We start from the raw sequence: 22201 nt of genomic DNA on the forward strand, positions 1-22201 counted from the left end.
CCTGGTTCATGTAATCTATGGAAGGGAGAAGCCTATAAGAAGATTGAAAGCATGAAGAGGTCACATTGTGAAGGACTTTAAATGCCAAAAGTCTTTATGTTGGATTGTAGAAATAATAGGAAGCCATTGAAGGATTTTGAGAATGGGGGTGACATGGTCAGAAAAAGTTGTGAGGATCAAATGAAACAGATGTGAAAGTGCTTTGAAAATATTGCCAACACTTTATTAATGTAAAACATATGTCAACCTATATATATATATATATATATATATATATATATATATATATATATATACATAGAATGTTAGAACTGACAGGATAATAGGGTCACAGATTTAGAATTGGAAGTAATGTTCAATGCCATCTAATCAAATTTCCTTATTCTACAAATGAGTAAGGTAACAAAGTAGATAGACCACTAGCTCTGGAGTCAGAAAGAGCTGAGTTCAAATCCAGTCCAAGATACTTAATAGCTTTGTGATCCTGGGCAAGTCACTCAACCTGACTCAATTTCCTCATCTGTAAAATGTGGATAACAATAGCACCAACCTCCAAGGATTGTTGTGAGGTTTAAATATTTGTAAAGCACTTGCCTGGCACATAACAAGAGCTATATAAATGTTAAATGTTGTAGTTGTTACCCATGGGTTACATAGACAGAGAATGGCAGAGAAGGATTTAATTCCAAATCCAGCACTTTTTAAATTATGCCACAAACTTTAGAGATCACATAGATCAAGGGTGGGGAACCTTTAGCCTTCAGGTCACATGTGGCCTTCTATGTCCTCACGTGTGGCCTTTTTACTTAATCCAAATTTTACAGAAGGAATCAGCAATGGGAATTACTGAAAGATTTATGTAGGAATGCTGAATTTCTATGTGATACCACGTCAAATCAAAATGACTTGAATATTTCTTTGCAAGGTAAAACTAAGTCTGTATATGATATGTGGCAAAAAAAAAAACTAACCATTTTGAAAAAAGCTATCTTTTTTCAAAACCCTTGTTCTTCAAAAGAAAATTCTGGATGAACCTTTTCCTCAGTTAGCAAAAGTCATTGATGAGCGGGATGACATATGCAAATAATCTGAAGAATACTCAGCTGTTATAGACCTATTAATTGGAGAATACAATCAAAAGTTCACGGACTTTGAGAATCATAACATCACACTCAAATTAGCATTTCATGCTCACCTAGCTGATATCACCAAGGCACCTAAAGAATTGCAGATGGAATTGATTGAGCTCTCAGTAGATGACATTTTAAAGTCATTGTTTGTTGCTAAGAAAAATCCAGTTGAAATATGGAAAAATGCAGTAGACTACACATGGCTTCAGCAACATTCCCCAAAAATACTTTCTTGCTTCTCAACCACTTATTGCTGCAAATCTACATTCTCCTACCTAAGCCAAATCAAAATGCCCTTAAAGACATAAATAACTGATACTCATCTAGAGGATCAACTGAAACTACGGACCTCATATTGTAACCAAATACCCAAATGCTTTCCAATAAAAAGCGGACACAACAAAGTCATTAAAAGGTTAGTTAACTTAAAAATTAACAAATAGTTTTCATTTTTTTGAAATGATTAAGTACACAGTTGTTAGATTTTTACAAAATAATGTACATTTTAAGTATATCTAATTGAAATTTCTTTAATGTGGCCTTCCAACATGAAAAGGTTCCCTAACCCTGACTTAGATGAAATCCTTAATTTTAAAGATGAAACTGAAACACAGAGGGACTAACTCACTTGTTCCCATGGTCAAACAAGTAGGCAGTAAGATCGTTGAGACTAAACCCGAATCTTTATTGATGACCAGGTGAGTACTCTGTCTGTTAAATAGTATAACTCAAATGATGGTATTTTCTCTTGTGTTTTATAAGAGTGTTGTTTAATTAAAATTATTGAATTTCCAATAATTAAGAATGTCTCTTGCTACTGACCAGTCTTCTTAAGGCATCTTTAATCTCCTTGTTCCTGAGGCTGTAAATCATGGGGTTCAACATTGGGATCACCACAATATAGAAGATGGACACCACTTTGTTCTGATCCGTGGAATAACTGGATGTAGGCATCACATAAATGAATATAATGGTCCCATAGAAAAGAGTGACTGCAGTGAGATGGGAAGTACAGGTGGAGAAGGCTTTGTGTCTTCCTTCTGTTGAGTTCATATTGAGAATGGTGAAGAAGATATACAGATAGGAGACGGCAATGGTTGTAAGAGCTATAGCTATTATTATTGCTGAGTAGATAGCAGGAAGTATTTCTGCTGCTAAGACATGATAACAGGAAAGCTTAACCAAAGGAGAGAAGTCACAGAAAAAGTGATTGATTACATTAGGGCCACAGAAAAATAAATTCAACAAACAGCCTGTATAAGTTACCCCATTCAAACAGCCACCTACATAGGCAGCCACTATTAGTAGACAGCAGACCTGGTCTGACATTTTCACAGAGTAAAGCAATGGGTTACAAATAGCCATGTAGCGGTCATAAGCCATGAATGTAAGTAAGAAGGACTCTGTGGCCCCAAAGGTGACCAGGGAACATAATTGGGTAACACAGCCAGGATAAGTGATGATGTTTTTCTCCACCATGAAATTCACTAGCAAGTTAGGTGTAACTGATGTGGAATACCCAACATCAACAAAAGCCAAATGACTGAGAAAGAAGTACATGGGAGTATGAAGCTGTGGACTCAGCCTAATTAGAATAATTGTACAGAAATTTCCCATTACAGTGAATAAATATATCCCCATAAATAGCACAAAGAGAATGATACAAAAAATGTGATCATCTGTTAATCCCAGAATAAGGAAGCTGGTCACTGCAGTGTAGTTTCCTGATGGCTTAAACTCCATGTTTGATTCCTGCTATGACAAAAGTGAAGATTGAAACTCAGTGGTGGTTGGAGCAATTTAAAACTGTGACAATTCCTTTCTTGGTACTGCTGGCCCTGATCAAAGAATATACTGAAATGGGGCTACTAGGAATTTAAATATATATATACACACACACACACACTCAAAAATATCCTTCTTTATTTTAAGCAATTCTTTTCTAGAGACCTTTTAGAAAATCTATGTTCCCTTGATGATTGTATGATTTGGGTGGTCTCAACAATCCTTTTGTATGCAGGGGTGCCAATTTCATAGATTAATAAAATTGACCAAGAGTAGTTGGAGGGTCAGCAAGTTCAATGATGGTCCCTATCCTCAATTAAATAACAACTTAAAATGAACATGTCAGTGAACAAAGAATGGTGATTCCTTGGCAACTCTCTAAATATCAGTAGTGAATTTATATTAAATAATATATTTATTTAACAAATATTTTTGTATATCTACTATGTGCAGAGCCCCATGCTAGGCAATGTGGATACAACGGGTAGGAAGTTAGTCCTTTTGCTTAGCTTGCACAGACAACATGACAAAGTGGAGAGATAGACTTTGAGCCTGTTCTCTCATCTATAAAATTGGGAAAGGATTTTGGTGTTGTGAGGCTCAAGTGAGACAACCTGTGTAAGACATTTTGAAACTTTAAAGTTCAGTTTATGTCAGTGTCAGTTATTTTTCTGACAAGTAGAAGAGACTGTGTACTGCAGCAATAGATCTAGATTAACCGATCCACTTTTGCACATACCACATCAATCTAGATCATAGGAAAGGCCGTCTTTTTCACTATCGCTATTTCCTCATGGCTGCCAAATGTGATTTTGTCAAACTTTAGCATAACCGAGACCATGCTGCTCCTCCCACCCTACCCTCAGCCTGACACTGATAAAACACTAATTTGACTGAATTTAACATTAAAAAGTCTAGTATGTTAATATAGATCCCACTGGGGGTTCATGTTGGGATTAGGATTAGGAGAAGGAAATTACCAAGCACCGAGGATCAGTCAAGGGAAGAAACTAACTGTAGGTTTACCATTCTCCTATCTTTCAAGGGGTTTGACTATGTTCTCTCAACCCAAAATATAACCACCAAAATGTCATTGGGTTATACTTCTTTCTACAGGGCTGTTACTCCCAATGTGCTTTTATGTTACTTTCATCTTTTGCTCCTACCTTCCTTGCTTTCAGAAAGGGAGAGGCAGGCATTATTCTCCAAAAGAACGTGTGACTTGTCCAAAGTAAAAGGAAAGGAATTTTGCCTTTTGGCCCGTATGAATAACATAGGTCTACAGCTTTGTGATGTAGACCATGGAATGATATAATTAGAATAAGTGTTCTTATTGTGAAGTCTCCCAAACCCCAAGGAGCCCAGGGACACCTTTCAAGGGGTTCATAAGCTTGGATGGAAAAAATATTGTATATTTATGTTCATTGACCTCTAATTGAAACTTAAGATTTCTTTCCATTATGATGAATATAAGCAACATTTCATTATTCTGAGAAGGGATCCTCATATTTCATCAGTTTGCAAAAGAAGTCCATGCCACAAAAAAGCCAAAGAATCCCATCACTAGAGCACCTGCTTTAAAGAACAGATTTTTAAACATAATAGGCCTTTGATTTATACGCATGTGAATTGTTTCTACTACAATCTTGATGCAGGGCTGGCTCTGCCATTTCACACACCTTGAACTTTGTTTGCTTTTCTAGCCAATCTTCCTGTTCATTGATTTAGAGCTGCAAGGGACTTCTGAAGTCATCCAGCCCAGACACCTCATGTAACAAATGAGGAGAAGAAGACTCAGAAAAGGTAAGTGATTGTGTATGGTAGCAAAACAGTAGAGCTTGGAATTGGAACCAAGTCCTTAGATTCCAAACCCAATGATCTTTTCACTATACCACATTCTCAGACAAGACAAGCTACTATCACCATATCACACAGAGAAAATCAATTTTAAAATATTCTGCAGAGCAAATCCTATGTCTCCCCAAATCAAATATAAATCCTTACCAACTAATAGTTAGCAATAACTGTACCCATCATTTATATGAACTGAGCTTCATGGGGATCAAGTACTTCATACACGCTTTCTCCTTTCAACCTCGCAACAATCCTGTTAGGTAAGTAAGGCAAATATTATTTTCCGTACATTACAGATGAAAAAATAGAAACTCAGAGAGGTCTAGTGACTCACGCAAGGTCATACAGCCAAGTTAGGGCTTGAAACTATGTCTCTTTTTTCTTTCCACAACAGAAAGTTTACTTCAATTGCTCAATTCAATTAATTTTTTTTCAATTCCTGCTAGAATACATGCTGATAAATTAGAGGGAAAAGGGAAAATAGCACTTGCCTTCAAAAAGCTTACATTCTGAGGGAGGGAGGCAGTTCAACATTTACACAGATATTTAAATGTAAAATTACTTATTAAGAGAGAGAACACATATACCTATGGAAAATGGGAAATGCCTTCTTTAGGGGGTCATACCTAGCTGTGTCTTGATGGTAGCTAAGGATTCTTAGAGGCAGAAATAAGGAAGGACTGTATAAGGAGGAGTTGCTTCAAAGCAAGGGGAACAACCTTCATAAAGCCACCAAATAGGAAGGAAGAATCCTGTGTCCTAATATAAAATGAATACTGTTAAAAATTTTCTATGTCCCTCTTCCCTTCTATTAGCAGGTCATCAAGAATTAGGAGGGTCTAAACACAGCCAGGGGAAAAAGAAAGAATGTTGCTCCACAAAACCTACCTTTTGGAATGAGAAGTCATTCAAGGAAATGCAGTTAATGACATATCATATTTATGCTGGATTTTCAGGTATTTGGGGACTGATTCCCAGAAGTTCCTCAGTGCACTTTCTTGGAAATACCCATTAGGTCATTAAAAATGGCATGTACATGGTATATATTGATGGGTTAATTGCAGCCCCAAATATCACATTTGAGTCTCTGCAATTTCCTAAGGGATTAATTTATTCTGTTTGTTTCAGCATAAGAAAAATAAAGCTCTCCCAAGTCCTTTGCTACTCGACTTAGAGATTTATATCTCCTTATTGTGACTGCATTGACAAAGGCAAAATGGAGACTGCAGAAATTATGTAGAATATTAGAATAAAATCTTGAAGGTTAATTTTAATCTGAGTTACCCAATTCCACTAAATATATTAATAAATTTCATTGGAACCTTGGAATTTTACAGTTCACTTTGCCATCCACTCCATAGCAAATATTTTTTAAAAACTGATGTTCTCAATCAACATGAATCTTTTTTTGGCAGAATGGGCTGCCTTAAGAAATCCCACCCTTTGTGATGCCTGTTTTCACAAGCGGACCAGATTCAACCTATTGCTAGATTGAATCTGTGCCTCAACATGAATCTTTATCTCCAGGCTTCTTGTAGATTTAGAGTGGCAGAGTGATGTGACTCATAGGTAAACATAATGAAAATTCTTCTGCGGGGGGGTGAATGATGAATGAGCAGCAGGAGATAACAAAGGGAGGAAGTTATTGACGTCCTAGCAAAAGACACGACAAGAGGTAATTGAGACCTTAACTAGGATGGTGGCAGTAGGTATGAAGCAGTAGTGGGGGAAATGGAATGGAGGGGATTGCTGAGTGAAAATAAATGGCTTTGGTGCTAAAAGGATGGACTTGGTTTTATAGAAGTTGGTTTTGAGGTCTCAAGTAGGTATCAAGGTGTAAATGTCACACAGATCGTTTTGAGTTCAAAAGAGAAGTCAACTTTGATTTGTTTTTGTTTAGTCATTTTTCAGTTATGTCTTACTCTTCATGATGCATTTTGGTTTTGGGTTTTTTTTTTGGCAAAGATACTACAATGGTTTGCCATTTCCATCTCCAGTTCATCTTATAGATGAGGTAACTGATGCAAACAAGGCTAAAGTGGCTTGCCCAAGGTCACACAGGTAATAAGTCCCTGAGGCTAGATTGGAACTCAGGAAGATGAGTCTTCCTGACCACAGGCCCAGTGCTTTATCCACTATGCCACTTAGCTGCCCAAGGTCAATTTGGATATATATGGATAAACACACACACACACCTTATCTATTAGTGTATGTGCATTGTGTATATATTATATATGTATATATATATATATATATGTGTGTGTGTGTGTGTGTGTGTGTGTGTGTGTATACATACATACACACAACACACACACATACACCCACACATATATGAAGAGAAAGAGTAGTCATTTACCCGGAGGCTGACAGTTGAGGTTGCCAAAGAAGGGAGTATAGAAAATGACAACAGTATGGCTAAACAGAGTACTTTAGGTACTACTTCAATTACTAACCAAGGAGATATTAAAAGTGAAACAGCAAAGCAGTCAGACAGGAAAGGAGAGAACCAACAATGTGATGTCGAAAGTCTGGGGAGAAGAAAGCATCCAGGCAGAGGGAGAGAATAAAGGTGCCAAATACTGCATAAGAATCAATCAAGGAGTCAACCAATATTTATTAAAGTGCTTTGATTATGCTAATCATTCTGCTGGGTATTTTAGGAAGGCAGAATTTATGATTTCAAAGAGAATCTCATATGTCCCTAAAAGGTCCGGAACCGCAGGATATAAGGAATTCTCTAGGCAGAAGGCAGGAGAACTAAAGCATGTATTTACACTCCACAATAACAAGCCCACAAACCAGCGTCCCCATTTTGATATTTTCATCAAAAGCTTCCAGGCCCAATAAGTCCGCCTTACAAGGGTAACCAGGAGGCCACAGAGAAGCGAGATGGTATAAGGCAAAATCGTATACATGCTTCCCCTCTACGGTAAGAAGATTACCCACTAGCCTCTAGTCAGCTCTGCTACCGGCAGCTCAGCTTCGGCTGTAGACGTCTCTGGCTCCAACTGGAAAGAAAAGGAGGATCTTCAAGCTGTCCTCTCCCCTTTTATAGTTTTTGACATCATCAAGCGCTGCCTGAACGACCAGGGCCGATTGGTTCTTGACTTGGCCCCTCCCCCTAGCGTAGACCACGTTAACACACCTCCCTCAGCCAGCCCCATGACTCATCACACAGGAAGCTCTCTGATCCCTGGCATGGTCGCTGGGCCTCCTGCCCCAGAAGAGCAAGCCCCAGCGTCCAGGGAAGCTCAACGAGGCAAGCTAAGTCATTCAAAGAAAACAAAGTCCATTCTGGCTACACTGGGGTTGGGGATACAGATACAAAAATGTTCTCATCAAAGCCAGTACTTGAAACCATATGCTTTTAGTCTTTCCATGATGGGAAGTTTACTTCAATTACTCCATTCAATTTGACAATTATGTTTTTTTTTTCAATTCCTACTATGTGCAGGATATTATGATAAATGCTGGGAATATAAAAGTAAAATGCAAAGTAGCACCTGCCTTTGGGGAGCTTACATTCTACTATGGGATATGCGTGTGGAGTACAACAATTAAACAAATATCTAAATGCAAAATAATTTGTTAAGAGGGAGAACACTAATAGCTATGAAAATACAAAATGCATTATGCAGAGGTTGGCACCTCAGTTGAATCTTGAAAGTTGTTAAAGATTTTAAGAGGCAGAGATGAGGAGGGAATACATGATGAGGAATTAACTTTTCTGGCTTTGCTCTTTTTGGGGAGAACTGAGTGCACATATAAGTAGAAGTAAAACTGAGGGAATTAGGAAAAGGTTTAAAAAAGCTGAATTTTGAAGGAGGCTAGGGATTCTAAGTGGAAATAAGGAGAGAGGGAATTCTAGGCATGGGACCTGCCAGTACATAGGCTTAGAGTTGGGAGATGGACTATCATTTTTTTTGAGAATAAAAGTAGGCCAGTTTGTCTGGATTGCAGAGTGAATGAAGCAGAATAACATGCATAAGTCTTAAAAGGGGAGCTAGACATAGATTTTGAAGAGCTTTAAATATTAGAAAAGTGTATATTTGGCAGCTAGTTGTTGCAATGGACAGAAGGTTGGACTCTGAGGCAGGAAGACTTGAGTTCAAATCCTGCCCCAAACACTTATTCTCTGTGTGACCCTGGACAAGTCACTTAACCTTCCCCAGCCTCATTTTCCTCACTGTAAAGTGGGGATACTAATAGCACCTATTAATAGCACAGGGCTGTTGTGAGGCTCAAATGAAATAACACAGCTAATGTGCTTTGTAAGTCTTAAGAATGCTATATAAATGCTAGCTATCATTATTATTATTATTATTTGATCCTAGAGGTGAAAGGGGGCCCCTGGAACTCCTTGAATGAATGAAAAAGCACTTATTACATACTGTAAAAGTACTTATTAAGACATACATTCATTGACATATTTCAGGTACTAGGGATACAAATAGAATAGGAAGACAATCCCTGTCCTCAAGGAGCGTATTTTCTAAAAAGGGAGACAACACTATACAGGAATCATAAGTTGGGAAATGTGTTTTGGTTTAAACAATCACAGGGACGTTGAGTATTGCCATAAGGGTGTAAATGAACAAACCCTTACCAGTACCAATAGTAGGATTGATTTGATTATGATTTTAGAAGCAAAAAGTGGGGAGGAGAAGAGGGTATTCATACAAGAAGATGGCAGAAATATAAAATGTGTTAAGTGAAGCTTGACTGGAGTCATGGCCATGTGATTCCTGAAGCATTCACCGGCCAGAATAGTGTGGGCCCAGGGCTTGAATTCTAAATGAAAGAATTAAGTGTACCAAGACTTAATCTTTGGTCTCCTTGAGGCAGTGAGTGACATGGTAAGATCTGCCTGGAACTGAGGTATGTCACTATGTGACTATCACTGCGTGAAGTACTGATTGCAGAGGAAAGACAAAAAGCAGTGAGATCAAGTACGAAGCTATTGCAATAATTCCAGAATGGTCAGTAGAGGTCCTGACTAAGGAGATGGTCTTGTTTGTGGAGAGAAAGGGATAGATATAAGAAACTTTTTGAAGGTAGAATCAGTAAGATTTGTCAACATATTAGATATCATAGTAAAGGAGAGTGAAGAGTTGAGGATGACTCCTAGATTACAAAACTGGGTAATTGAAAGGATGGTAGTAGCTTCCACAAAAATAGAATAGTTAGGAAGAGAGGTGAGTTTGGGGAGAGAGATGAGATCAGTTTTGGACATATTGAGTCCAAGTTCATCAATAATCTCTGAACTGAGGAAGGCTTTCCTTAATCCTCATTCTATTAGGTATCCCTGTAGCTTTTCTCATACTTTGAACTGCTCTACCATCGTCCTATATACTCTCTCCCTCCCTGCCACTTTTTTCCTTTCTCTTTCTCTATTTCTGTCTGTGTCTCTGTTTCTCTCTCTCTCTCTCTCTCTCTCTCTCTCTCTCTCTCTCTCTCTCTCTCTCTCTCTCTTATTTCTCTGTCTCTGTCAGTCTCTCTCTCCTATTGCTTCTGTGATATCTTATCATTCTTTAAGCAGAGATGTTCCCCAAAGTTCTATCCTGGGCCCTCTTCCTTCTCAATGTTCACTTTCTCATGATCTCATCAGCTCCCATGGATTCAATTATCATCTCTCATCTCTGTCCTGATGACTCCCAAATATATGTATGTAGTCTCAATCTCTGCTGAACTCATTTCACATTACCAACTGCTTGTTAGGTATCATCACCTAGATATCCCATAGGCATCTCAAAATAAGCTACCCAAACTGGAACTTTTCCCCAAAGCCTAACTCTTTCTCTAAGCTTCATTATTTCTTTTAAGGGACCATTAATGGTCACTTAAGTTGGCAACTTTTGTGTCATCTTTGAGTCTTCCCTTTCCCTCATTCCACATATCTAAACAGTTGCTAGGTTTCAATCAGTCTGTCAATAAGAACTTGTTAAGCACCTCCTATGTGCCAGACACAGTTATAAGCACTGGGCATACAAATATGAAAGAGAAAGATTGTTCTTAGCCTCAAGAAGCTTGCCATCTAGTGGCAGAAGACACCACAAAAAAATAAATAGCTGGGGGTGGGGGGAGGGAGGAAAGGGAAAAGTATGTTGGAAAGGAATATTGGAGAAATCTAAAGCAGTATAGCCCAGTGAGAAAAAAAGAGATGGTTATCCTGGGCATCTTTTTAAAATTGAAGTTTGCTACTTTTACAATATCCTTCACATCTATCCGTTCTCTCCACTCACAGAAACACTATACTAGTACAAGCTCTCATCACCTCTTGCCTGGTCTATTGCAGTGGCTTCATAATGGGTCTCCCTGCTACTAATCCATCCTCTCTTCTATAAATTAATTAGCCAGAATTATGTTGTCTTTTTGGGCAGTCTTCATTTACAGGATTGTAGTCATTGTGCTGATTATTTTCCTGATTCTCTTTTCTTCACTCTGCTTCTGTTCATAAAAGCTATCTCAGTCTGCATGTCCATTATTCATTAGTGTTCAAATATTCCATTCTATTAATATTCCTCAATGTTTCAGCTATTTCCCAGCTGATGGACACATATTTTGTATCCAGTTTTTTGCTACTACAAAAAATTCTACTATGAACATGGTAACCCTTTTTATGACATTCTATCTGTATCTCTGCCTGGAACGTACCCTGTTCTCCTGCCTATCCTTTTAAATTCCTAGCTTACTTAAAAGCTCAGCTTAAGTAGCACTTCTTTCCCAGAGTTTTTCCTGGTATACACCCTTGGCTCATAGTATCTTGCCTCAAATTACTTTTTTACTTATTTTGTACATATTTTATATATACTTATATGTATACATATTGTTTCCTCCAGTAGAATGTAGGCTCATCAAATCCAGCAACTTTTTCATTTTTGGCACTGAAACCCCATCACCTAGCACAGTGCCTAGAATATTATGGCTGCTTAATGCACGCTTATTGAACAAATGAATGGTCAACCAGGTGAATTCTATAGATAATATGTTTATTTCAGCAAAATGTTTCACAAAATCTACCATATAATCCTTGTAGACTTGATGGACAGCTATGAGCATGTAATAGGTGACTTCAAACTCATTGAATGACCAGATTTGAAGTATCATTTAATTGAAATGAATGAATCAATATATACCTGGAAGGAATTCTCCAGTGGAATGGCCCTGAAATCTGTCTTTGGCCCTGTATTGCACAACATTTTTATTCATGACATAGACAAAAAGAGATAACATCAAATTTGCAGAAGACACAAAACTGAGAATGATAATTTATATGTTGGTGGATATTTAGATATTTATGTGTTGGAGGATAAGATCACCATTAAAAAAGACTGGAATACTCAGCTAGAACTTGTAAGAAGAAATTTAATAAAGATAAAGATAAAGTCCTGAATGGGATTAAAAAATTCATTGCACAAGAACAAGATAGGGACAGCATGGTGACACTACAATACCTGTGAAAAAATAAGTGAAATGCAAGCTATATGTGAATTAATAGTGTGAAATGACAGTCAAAAAATCTAACATGACTTTAGAACATATGCATACCTACATACGTCTGTATGTATGTATGTATGTATGTATGTACGTATGTACAATCCTGTGTTCTAAATCCATCGCTGTGTAATTGGATAGCATGTTTCATCGTCAGTTCTTTGGAATCATGTTCATTGTATTGAGCATAGTTCTTACTTTTCAAATTCAAAATTGTTTAATTTATAATATGTATGTTATGGTGTAAGTTGTTCTGTTTCTGCTTACTAAATTCTGCACCAGTTCTTATAAGTCTCTCATTTATTTAATATACAATAACTCCATCACATTCAAATGCCAAAACTTATTTAGCCATACCTCAAATGATGAACATCCCCTTAGGTTCTATATTTTTGACATTACAAAAAAGAGTAGCTATAAATATTTTTGCACATAAAGGATATTTTCCTCTTTCTTTTTTCTTCTGGATAGAGACCAAGCAGTAGTATAGATGAGTCAAAGGGTACAGTACGTTTAGTAGCTTTTTGGAATTAATTTCAAATTACTTTCTAGAATGGCTGCAACTATTCATTAAAATGCATTACTGATTCATTTATCTATTCTTTCTCCTTTTTGTTAATAAAATAAAATAAATACATATAAGTTTTTAGAGATGTAAAGTTTTCCTTAAGGACTGCTTTGTCTATACCCCCTCAAAATATGCAGTGCTGTCCCATTATTGTCATTATCTTGAATGAAACTGTCACTTCTATGAAATGTCCTAACTCAACTATTCTTTAGGTTTAAGCTATTTACCCAGATGATGTTTAATATTTGTTTTCAGGGCAGCATAGTGGTACAGTGGATAAGAGAATTGACCCTTGATTCAGGAGGACTTGATATCAAATCCAACCTCAGACATTTAATAGCTGTGTGACCCTGGGCAAGTCACTTAAGCCTGATTGCCTCAAAATATTCATTTTCAATGGTTCTATAATTTTATTCTGTTGAGATCTATAAAAGATTTATATAATATTTCTGCTTTTCTGCATTTGTTTGTGATGGTTTTTTTTTACTCCAAGACATGATCAATTTTTGTAAAGGTGTCATGCACAGTTGAGAAATATGTATAAATCTTTCTATTTTTATTTCCAGACAATATAAGAGACACATTAATAGCAAAAGTATTTGATTAAAATATAAAACAACATTAAGAACAAAAATTAGAAGACCAAAGAATAGAACCAAGTAGTAAAAACATTCTCTATACCCATACACTAATGGGTTCTATCTCACAAAGGAAGGTATGGTTGATAAAGCCCTGACTCCTATGAAAAACTTGCAAGGATAGGGGGAAACTTCCCATTCTCTCAATGAATCAATAAATATCTATAAAGCACTGATTATGTACTAGGCTTGGAATGAAAGTACAAAGAGTGAAACAGTCCCTACTCTCAAGGAGCTTAAATTCTAATAAGGAGGCAACAAGTAAATATACAATATATACAAAATACATATAAAGATTGTACACCCACAAAAAATACACAAGCTAGAGAGGGAGGACAGTAGCAATTTGGAGAAGAAAAGGAGAACCAGCAAAGACTTCATATGGAAGGTGTTGCTTGAACTGTGACTTGAAGGAAGATAAGGATTCTATGAGCCAGAAGTGAGAAGGGAGTACATTATAGGGATAGAGTTCACCCAGAAACCTTCAGTTGTCTCCCATTTCTTCTCAGAATGCTCTTAGTGGCTTGCATGACAATTTACTAATCAATAAGGGGCCAGGCTGGGATGGTCTGAAGAATCTCATATTGTGTTTAGGATAATCAAGATTTCTCCTGGGCTCCTTTTGTTTCTACTCATGCTGGCTCTCATACTGTCAATTTTGAACTGGGATACAGGAGACTTAGGTTCCGAATTAGACTCTCATAACCTTTACTGGTTTTGTGGCATGTCAGTAGTTATTTATTTTCTCTGAGAGTATCTCCTCTTATGTAAAATCAAGGAGTTTGACTAGATCATCTTTAAGGTTCTTTACAGCTTTAAATCTATGATCCTAAAATCCTAGTAGGAAGATATAAGAAAAATACACAAATGATACAATAAACTTAGATTATATATTAGGTGCACAGGAGAAGTACAAACGGCCATAAGAAGAAATGTAGGCATGATTACTTGCCGTTTTGGGGATATAGGAAGTCTTCCTAGTGAAGGTAGCATTAGGGTTTCAGTAATATATCAATAGGCAGTTGTGGAAGGGCAGAATAGAGGATTCAGGCCTAGGAAAAAAGAGTAATGAGACTAGTCAAACTTGTATAAGGTGATTTCATCCAACTTCGGCAAAAGTAGGGTAAATTACTACTCCCCAAGTGCAAGGGCTAAGATCATTAAGCAGAGTTTTCACCTCTTGGAGCACTCAAGGTGCAACATAAAAGATAACAATCACTAAAAGAGTGAGACTACTAACAATACAAAGGAATCAACTGAAGGTATATACAGGTAGCCAAGAAAGTGTGAGTAAATCCCACCACAAGAGGCCTTATCACTGTATAGCACTACCTGTGACTGAGACTTTTTAGAGGCTAATTAGTCAGTAGCTAGAACACTTCTATTTGTGGGATAGAAGGGTGAGACAGTTGTACTTCAGGCACTAACAAGTATTACACTAGGAAATAAACATTAGAAATCCAAGAATAAGTCTCTACTGTTTATCTACTACCTGATCAGTCCTCCTCCAGAGAGAGGACTGCAGTGGAGGCAGGATAAGTATGACATGGTCACTGATCTAAAAGGAAGTAGAATTATTTTTTCCCAATAGTGGGTTTATTGACATTTCTGGAGGCCTTGTGACAGATAGCTGAGTGTATTGGCAATCAAAACGGGCTCTTAGCACTTAGTTCAACCAAGTGCCCTTGAAGAGTTTGGCCTTTGTTTCCTTTGATTAATTGAGTGTCTTTGAGTCTTACTAGGTGCTAAGCCCCAGGCCCAAACCCCTATCTGTTAGGTGCTAAGCCAATGTGGGTGTGAATTGGTAACTAAGGTGGGGCTCCAGGTGGGGCCAATTAAGGGAGGTGCTAACAGCAGAGCCAATCGAAGGAGCCTCAGTTCTGGTCACTCAGATGATATTTGATGACATCTGAAACTGTATAAAAAGAGAAGACAGAGCTATTTGCTTAGGGCTCTCACTCTTTTTGGTGCATTGATGTGGAGACTCCGGGCAGCTGCAGTCAAGAGTCCTCCAGCTTGCCCAATGTTCGGACTTGGTTAAACTCTGGTAACTATGAATTGAGATTTGAATCAGACAAGGTCTGTCTGTTGATGTTTGTAATTTGTTTGTATTTGCTCTGAAGTTCAGGGTGCTGGCTCTTCCCCCTGAACTAAGCGAATGGTATTTGTATGCTGGATTAAAATAGCATTGTTAACCCCTTAATGTTGCTTTCCTTAGTAAAGCAGATCAAAAGAACCTGTGTTGACAGCTTCCTGTGAGCTGGTTGTTGTTGGTTTTACACCCCCACTGCAGCTGCTAGCCAAATTGTTGAAACACTGAGCCAAACATTCAGGGATGGGGGCTCTTCCATATGACAGATAGCTGATGAAGGTCTTGAGGGGTGGGACCTCCTCTATGTGACAGATAGCTGATGAAAGCCTTCAGGGATGAGTACTCTGCCACATGAGAGATATCTGATGAAGGTCTTCGGGGGTGGAGGCTTCTCCATGTGACCAATGGCTGAGCTGGACTTCAGGGATAGGGGCTCACTTCTTCAGGGTCACGTAGTTGAGAAGCTTCTCTATCAGGTCCATGTGGACCAGCAGCATCTGATGGCAGCAATAGCACTTCAGGCCCATCAAGTGCAGGGCGTCCTCTTTGGTGAACTCTGCCTGCAGCAGTCCCAGGTAGGCCTCCCATGATCTTGTCGCATGTGAAGCAGCACACCAGAATGATCATGGCGAGGGTGGTGGCACTGGTGGTGGGCACACTGTCAGATGTTCCCCCTCTTCCATCTAGAATTACTTTTTACATGATCCTAGTAATATAGAGGAAGTAAGTTGGGGCTTAGAGGTAGGAGGCCCAAGTTCTAGTCCCGGATCTGTAGCTAATGTATTGTGAGATTCTTTAACTAATTGCTTGATTTTTAAGTAAAGCATGAGAAAACCCTCTATGACAGCCCTGGCAATTGATATCTAGCATCTTCTTGAGCACTTCTAGAGACAACTCATTATGCGCCAGTGCAAGCCATTCCATTTTAGGATGAGTTTCTTGTTTTATTTTATATATAGATACTATACCTACTTCATGGAGTTGTTATGGAAATCAAATGAGACAGTAGAAATGAAAGTGCTTTGAGAGATATAGAGTAAGGAAAGCTTAATCTTCACAAGAGGAAGACAAAAATGCAGCACAAGGTAAAAGATTCATTAAGTAACTTTAGGTGTATTTAACTATTTAGAGCTCATACTCAGTATCACTGGGGGCAGCTAGGAGATACAGTGGATAGAGCACCAGGCCTGGAGTCAGGAAAACTTGAGTTCAAATCCAGCCTCAGACACTTAGTAGCTGTGCAACCCTAGGCAAGTCATATAACTTGTTTGCCTTGGTTTCTTTATCTGTAAAATAAGGATAATAATGGTATCTACCTAAATTAATTTACTTATTCCATGTCATACTAATCAAACCACCAAAGAATTACGAAAAATAACAACAAAATTCATCTGAATGAAGATAAGATAAAAATATTAAGGAAATCCTTTTTTAAATGGGAAGAGAGGAGGTCTGGTAGTACCAGATCTCAAACTATACTAAAAAGATGTAATTATCAAAAAATTGGTACTGGATAAGAAAGAGAAAGACTAATTAGGGGAAGAGATGAGGCACATTAAATACAGAAACAATTTAATATAGTAATCTGGTCTTTAATGAAGTGGGAAAATGCTAGCTATTGGGGCAAGAATTCACTATTTGAGAAAAACTTCATAAAACTAGAAAGTAGTCTGGCAGAACCTGGGCATAGATCGACATATCACACCTCATATTGAGATAAACTCAAAATGGGTGCATAATTTAGACATCAAGGGTGATATCATAAGTAAATTAGTGAAACAAGGAATAAATTATCTGCCAGACCTACAGATAGTGGATAAGTTCATGACCAATTGAGATGGAGGTGTTTACAAAAGATAGAATGGATAATTTTGATTAAATTAAATTTTAAAAAGTTTTGAACAAACAAAACTAATGAAGCTAAAATTAGAAGAAAAACAGGAAACTGGGAAACAATCTTTGCAGCAAGTTTGTCTTATAAAAGTCTCATTTTTAGAATATATAGGGAACTGAATCAAATTTACAAGAATAAGTTTCATTCAAACAATTTGGAACTACACCCAAAGGGCTATAGAAATGTACAGCAATACTGCTACTAGGTCTATATCACAAAGAGATCAAAGAAAATGGGAGAAGATCTATTTGTACAAAAATATTTATAGCAACTCTTTTTGTGATAGCAAAGAATTGGAAATTGAGGGAATGCCCTCAATTGGGGAATGGCTGAACAAATTGTGGTATATGGGATATATTTGGATGTAATACTATTGTGCTCTAAGAGATAAGGAGCAGGATGGTCTCAGCAAAACTTGAGGATATTTATAAGAATGGATGCAAAGTGAAATGAGCAAAACCAGAAGAACATTGTACACAATAAGAACAATATTGTTATGATGATCTACTGACAGAGACTTAGCTATTCTGATTGAAATAACGATCCAAGACAATTCCAAAGAACCCATGATGCAAAATGCTATCTACTTCCAGAGAAAGAACTAATGAATTCTGAATGCAGATTGAAGCATACTTTTCTAAAACTTTCTTTTTATTGGGATCTTGTGTGCATTTTGGTTTGCAATACGGTTAATATGGAAATGTGTTTTGCATGACTTTACATGTATAATCGGCTTGCCTTCTCAGGGATGATTGAAGGGAAGGAGAAAGGAAGAAAATTTGGAACTCAAGTTTTTTTAAAAAAAATCATTTTAATTTCTACACATAATTGGGAAATGTTTAATGAAATATATAAAAATACATGTAAAAATCAGTAACGGCCATTCCCTAATTGATAAATGGTCAAACATATGAACAGGCAGTTTTTGGAAGAGCAAATCAAAGTCACATTAAAAATGCTGTAAATAACTGATAATTAAAGGAATGAAAATTAAAACAACTCTGAGGAATGACCTCACATTCATCAAAGAGGTTAATATGACCAAAAAAGATAATAACAAATTCTGGAGGTGATATGGGAAAAGAGATACAGTAATGCATTGTTGGTAGAGTTGTGAACTAATCCAACCATTCTGCAAAGCAGCTTGGAATTATCAAATTGCACATCTATCTTGGCCTATCAATAGGGTTCCTAGAGCTATATCCCAACAAAATCAAAGAAAGAGGAAAGGACCCATATGTACAAAAATAATTATATCAGCTTTTTTTGTAGTAGCAAAGAATTTGACATTGATGAAATGCTCATCAGTAGGGGAATGACTGAACCAGTTATGGTATATGAGTGTGATGGAATCTTATTGTGCTGTAAAAATAATGAAGAAGGTTTCAGAAAAAGCCTGGGAAAACCTTTATGAATTGATACAAAGCGAATGAGAATCAGAACAATCCGCACAATAATAGCAATATTGTAAAGATAATCAACTTTGAAAGACTTTGTAACTGTGATCAACATAATGACCAAACACAATTCCAAAGGACTCATAATTACACATGCTATCTACCTCCAGATAAAGAAATGATGGACTCACATTTCAGATTGAAGCATATTTTTAATCTTTCTTTCTAAAAATACAGCTAATGTAGGTAAAAAAAAAAGAAAAAATATGATGCTAAAGTGGAAAGCTCTGAATAACAGGGCAGGAAATAATGCATGAAGCTGCCTAGAATATTTAAATATAGAAAACAAATCACTGGTTCATCAAATCCAAAGATCACAATCAGGAAAAAATACACTTAAAATTCCTCAGTAGGCAGTGGGTAGATTTCACAATTTTAATAATAAATACTAAACTTTTCAAGCAGGCAGGAAAAAATATCTTTAGGTGTGAAGGAATGCCCATTTGAATAATCTAGGATTATTCCACAGTCATGAGAAATTAGTGGAAAGAATGGAATCATGTGTTCCCAAAAGCCAAGTTCTTCAATTAGCCAGCTAAAATAACATATCTTGCAAATGAGAGCCTAATAATTAATGAAAAATAAGAACCTTCAATAGAGCAATTTAATGCATTTCTGTAAAAAATTAAAAAAAGAAATGAACAGAATATTCAATTTGTACATACCCTTAACAACAGAAATACCTAAAAGGCAAATTAATCAAATAATCAAGACTATGTTATGCAAGCAATCTAGTCTTTAAAGGCTTTTCTTTGGGGCGGGTGGGGGAGGGGAGTGTTTGTTTTTAAGGAGAGAATGAATTCCTGTTTTGATATTCACCTTGATCAATTCTTTCTTGCTCAACATGAAAGAGGAAAGAAGGAATAAATTAGTAATTTAAATAAATTCAATGAACTTTGGATAGGGCAGATAAAGAGGAATGAGCAAGAGAATATGAGAAAAGACTATTATAAAGTATTCTAAGCAAAAGTAGTAATAGTGACAAAATACTGATAGGATAAAATACTGAAAAGGACAAAATACAAAAGAAATAGAGAAAAACAGAGGAAAATCAAACCTTACATATGAATAGATTAAAAATCCAATTAAACAAAAAAGTGGCAGAGTGGATAAGAAAAGTAAATCCCAACATTTTCTATATGCAAGAAAACTGGGGGGGGGCAGAATAAAATATGCTAATTTACTGAAAACCACTTAAAGCAAAGCTATAGGAGACCAGTACTATTTTAAAATGAGAGTAGCCATAGTCAAATGGAAAGAAGGATTAAGGATACAATTGATTTACAAATTTTTTTTTCTGTAAAATCTGTGTTTGACAATTGCAGTCAAGGAATATCCCAGCTTTCTTTTTTTGGCTTATAGATTTTATTGAAATTTCCCTTGAGAATCACAAACATTTAAACAGATATAAGACAAACAGGGACAAAATAAAAACAGTAAGAAAAAGGATCAAATGTAAAAAGGAAAAAAGCTATTCTGTTAAAAATATTGCAAACCCTACTTGGCTGTGCAATTTTATAATGCAACCAATCAATGCATTGAATGTTAGAGCTGAAAGTTTTGAAGGATCATGTATCCAGAGATAGAACAGACATCAGTGGTACAGTGAAACGAGCATTGCCCCCACAGTCAGAAGACCTGAGCTCAAATTCTGCTCTGACACTCACTACCTATATCTCCTTGGACAAGTTATTAAGCATTCCTGGGGCTCAGTTTCCTCTTTTGTGAAATGAGAAAGATTGACTAGATGAACTGTATCAATTATCTAGTCCAACATGGGAAAATGGCCCAGAGAGATTAAGTGAATGGGAGTTTTGAACTCAGAGTTAATGATACCAAATGTAGAGCTGTTTTCATTGTACCACAGATATTAGAGATAAAGTAGACCAACTCCCAAATTTTAGAGGTGAAACTGAGGAACAGGGAGAGTAATTCACTTCTTCCAAAGTCAAAGACCATAACTGGGACTAAAACCCAAATCTCTTTAGACTTCCAGTCCAGCACTCCATTAAATCATATTGCTTAAATAATTACGTTTCCAGTGCTCTATTAAATCACGTTGCCCTAATTATTACATTTCCACATAAGAATGTTATTTAACTGAAATTGTCAATACTTCTAACAATTAATAATGTCTTTTATTGTTGACCAGCCTTTTTAAGGCATCTTTAATCTCCTTGTTCCTTAGGCTATAGATCATGGGGTTCAACATTGGGATCACCACAATATAAAAAACGGATACCACTTTGTTCTGATCTGTAGAATAGCTGGATGTAGGCATTACATAAATAAAGATAATGGTCCCATAGAATAGAGTGACTGCAGTGAGGTGGGAAGTGCAGGTAGAGAAGGCTTTGTGTCTTCCTTCTGTTGAGTTCATACTGAGAATGGTAATGAAGATATACAGGTAGGAGATGACAATGGTAACAAGAGCTATAGATATTATTACTGCTGAGTAAATAGCAGGAAGTATTTCTGCTGCAAAAGTATGATAACAGGAAAGCTTAATCAATGGAGAGAAGTCACAGAAAAAGTGATCGATTACATTGGGTCCACAGAAGGATAAATGCAATAAGCAGCCAGTATAAGTTACTCCATTCAGACAACCACCTATGTAGGAAATCACTATAAGCAGAAGGCAAACCTGGTTGGACATTTTCACAGAGTAAAGTAATGGGTTACAAATGGCCATGTAACGGTCATATGCCATGGATGTGAGCAAGAAGGACTCTGTGGCTCCAAAAGTCACCAGAGAACACAGCTGGGTAATACAGCCAGAATAAGTGATGATATTTTCCTCCTCTAAAAAATTTGCGAGCATGTTAGGTGTAGCACCTGTAGAATACCAAAAATCAACAAAAGCCAAATGACTAAGAAAGAGGTACATAGGGGTGTGAAGCTGGGGACTTAGCCTAATCAGAATGATTGTGCAGAAATTTCCCATTACTGTGAATACATATATCCCCAGAAATAACACAAAAAGGATGATACAAAGAAGGGGATCATCTGTTAATCCCAGCAGAAGGAAGTTGGTGACTGCTGTGTAGTTTCCTGATGGCTTAGAATCCATGTGTGATTCCTGGTATAACAAAAGTGAAGACAGAGAGTCAATAGGATATTTTACAAATAGGTTTCATTCCATTTTCCTCATTTTAAAATCAGATTAACTATTATATAACTAATATAATAATATATTAACTATATTGATTTTGTTCATCTTTTCAAAGAACAAGTTTGTAGTTGTATTGGCTTTGAGTCTTTATTTTCTACTTTGTCTGTTTTTAAATAA

At 36.8% G+C, this 22201-nt stretch overlaps 2 protein-coding genes and 1 pseudogene across 2 annotated transcripts; all 3 read right to left on the reverse strand.

The window, feature by feature from the left end:
• Nucleotides 1-1928: 1928 nt before the first annotated feature.
• On the reverse strand, nt 1929-3387 carry LOC118854263 (olfactory receptor 508-like). The gene has a single exon (XM_036764621.1). It carries the CDS (start codon nt 2871-2873, stop codon nt 1929-1931), a length of 945 nt encoding a protein of 314 aa, XP_036620516.1. The 5' UTR covers nt 2874-3387.
• Nucleotides 3388-15995: 12608 nt separating this feature from the next.
• Nucleotides 15996-16188, reverse strand: LOC118855462 (annotated as a pseudogene).
• A 4849-nt stretch (nt 16189-21037) lies between these two features.
• On the reverse strand, nt 21038-21982 carry LOC118854930 (olfactory receptor 508-like). Its single transcript, XM_036765111.1, has one exon. It carries the CDS (start codon nt 21980-21982, stop codon nt 21038-21040), a length of 945 nt encoding a protein of 314 aa, XP_036621006.1.
• Nucleotides 21983-22201: the final 219 nt, after the last annotated feature.

This window comes from Trichosurus vulpecula, chromosome 6 (genome assembly GCF_011100635.1).
Source record: "Trichosurus vulpecula isolate mTriVul1 chromosome 6, mTriVul1.pri, whole genome shotgun sequence".
NCBI lineage: Eukaryota > Metazoa > Chordata > Mammalia > Diprotodontia > Phalangeridae > Trichosurus > Trichosurus vulpecula.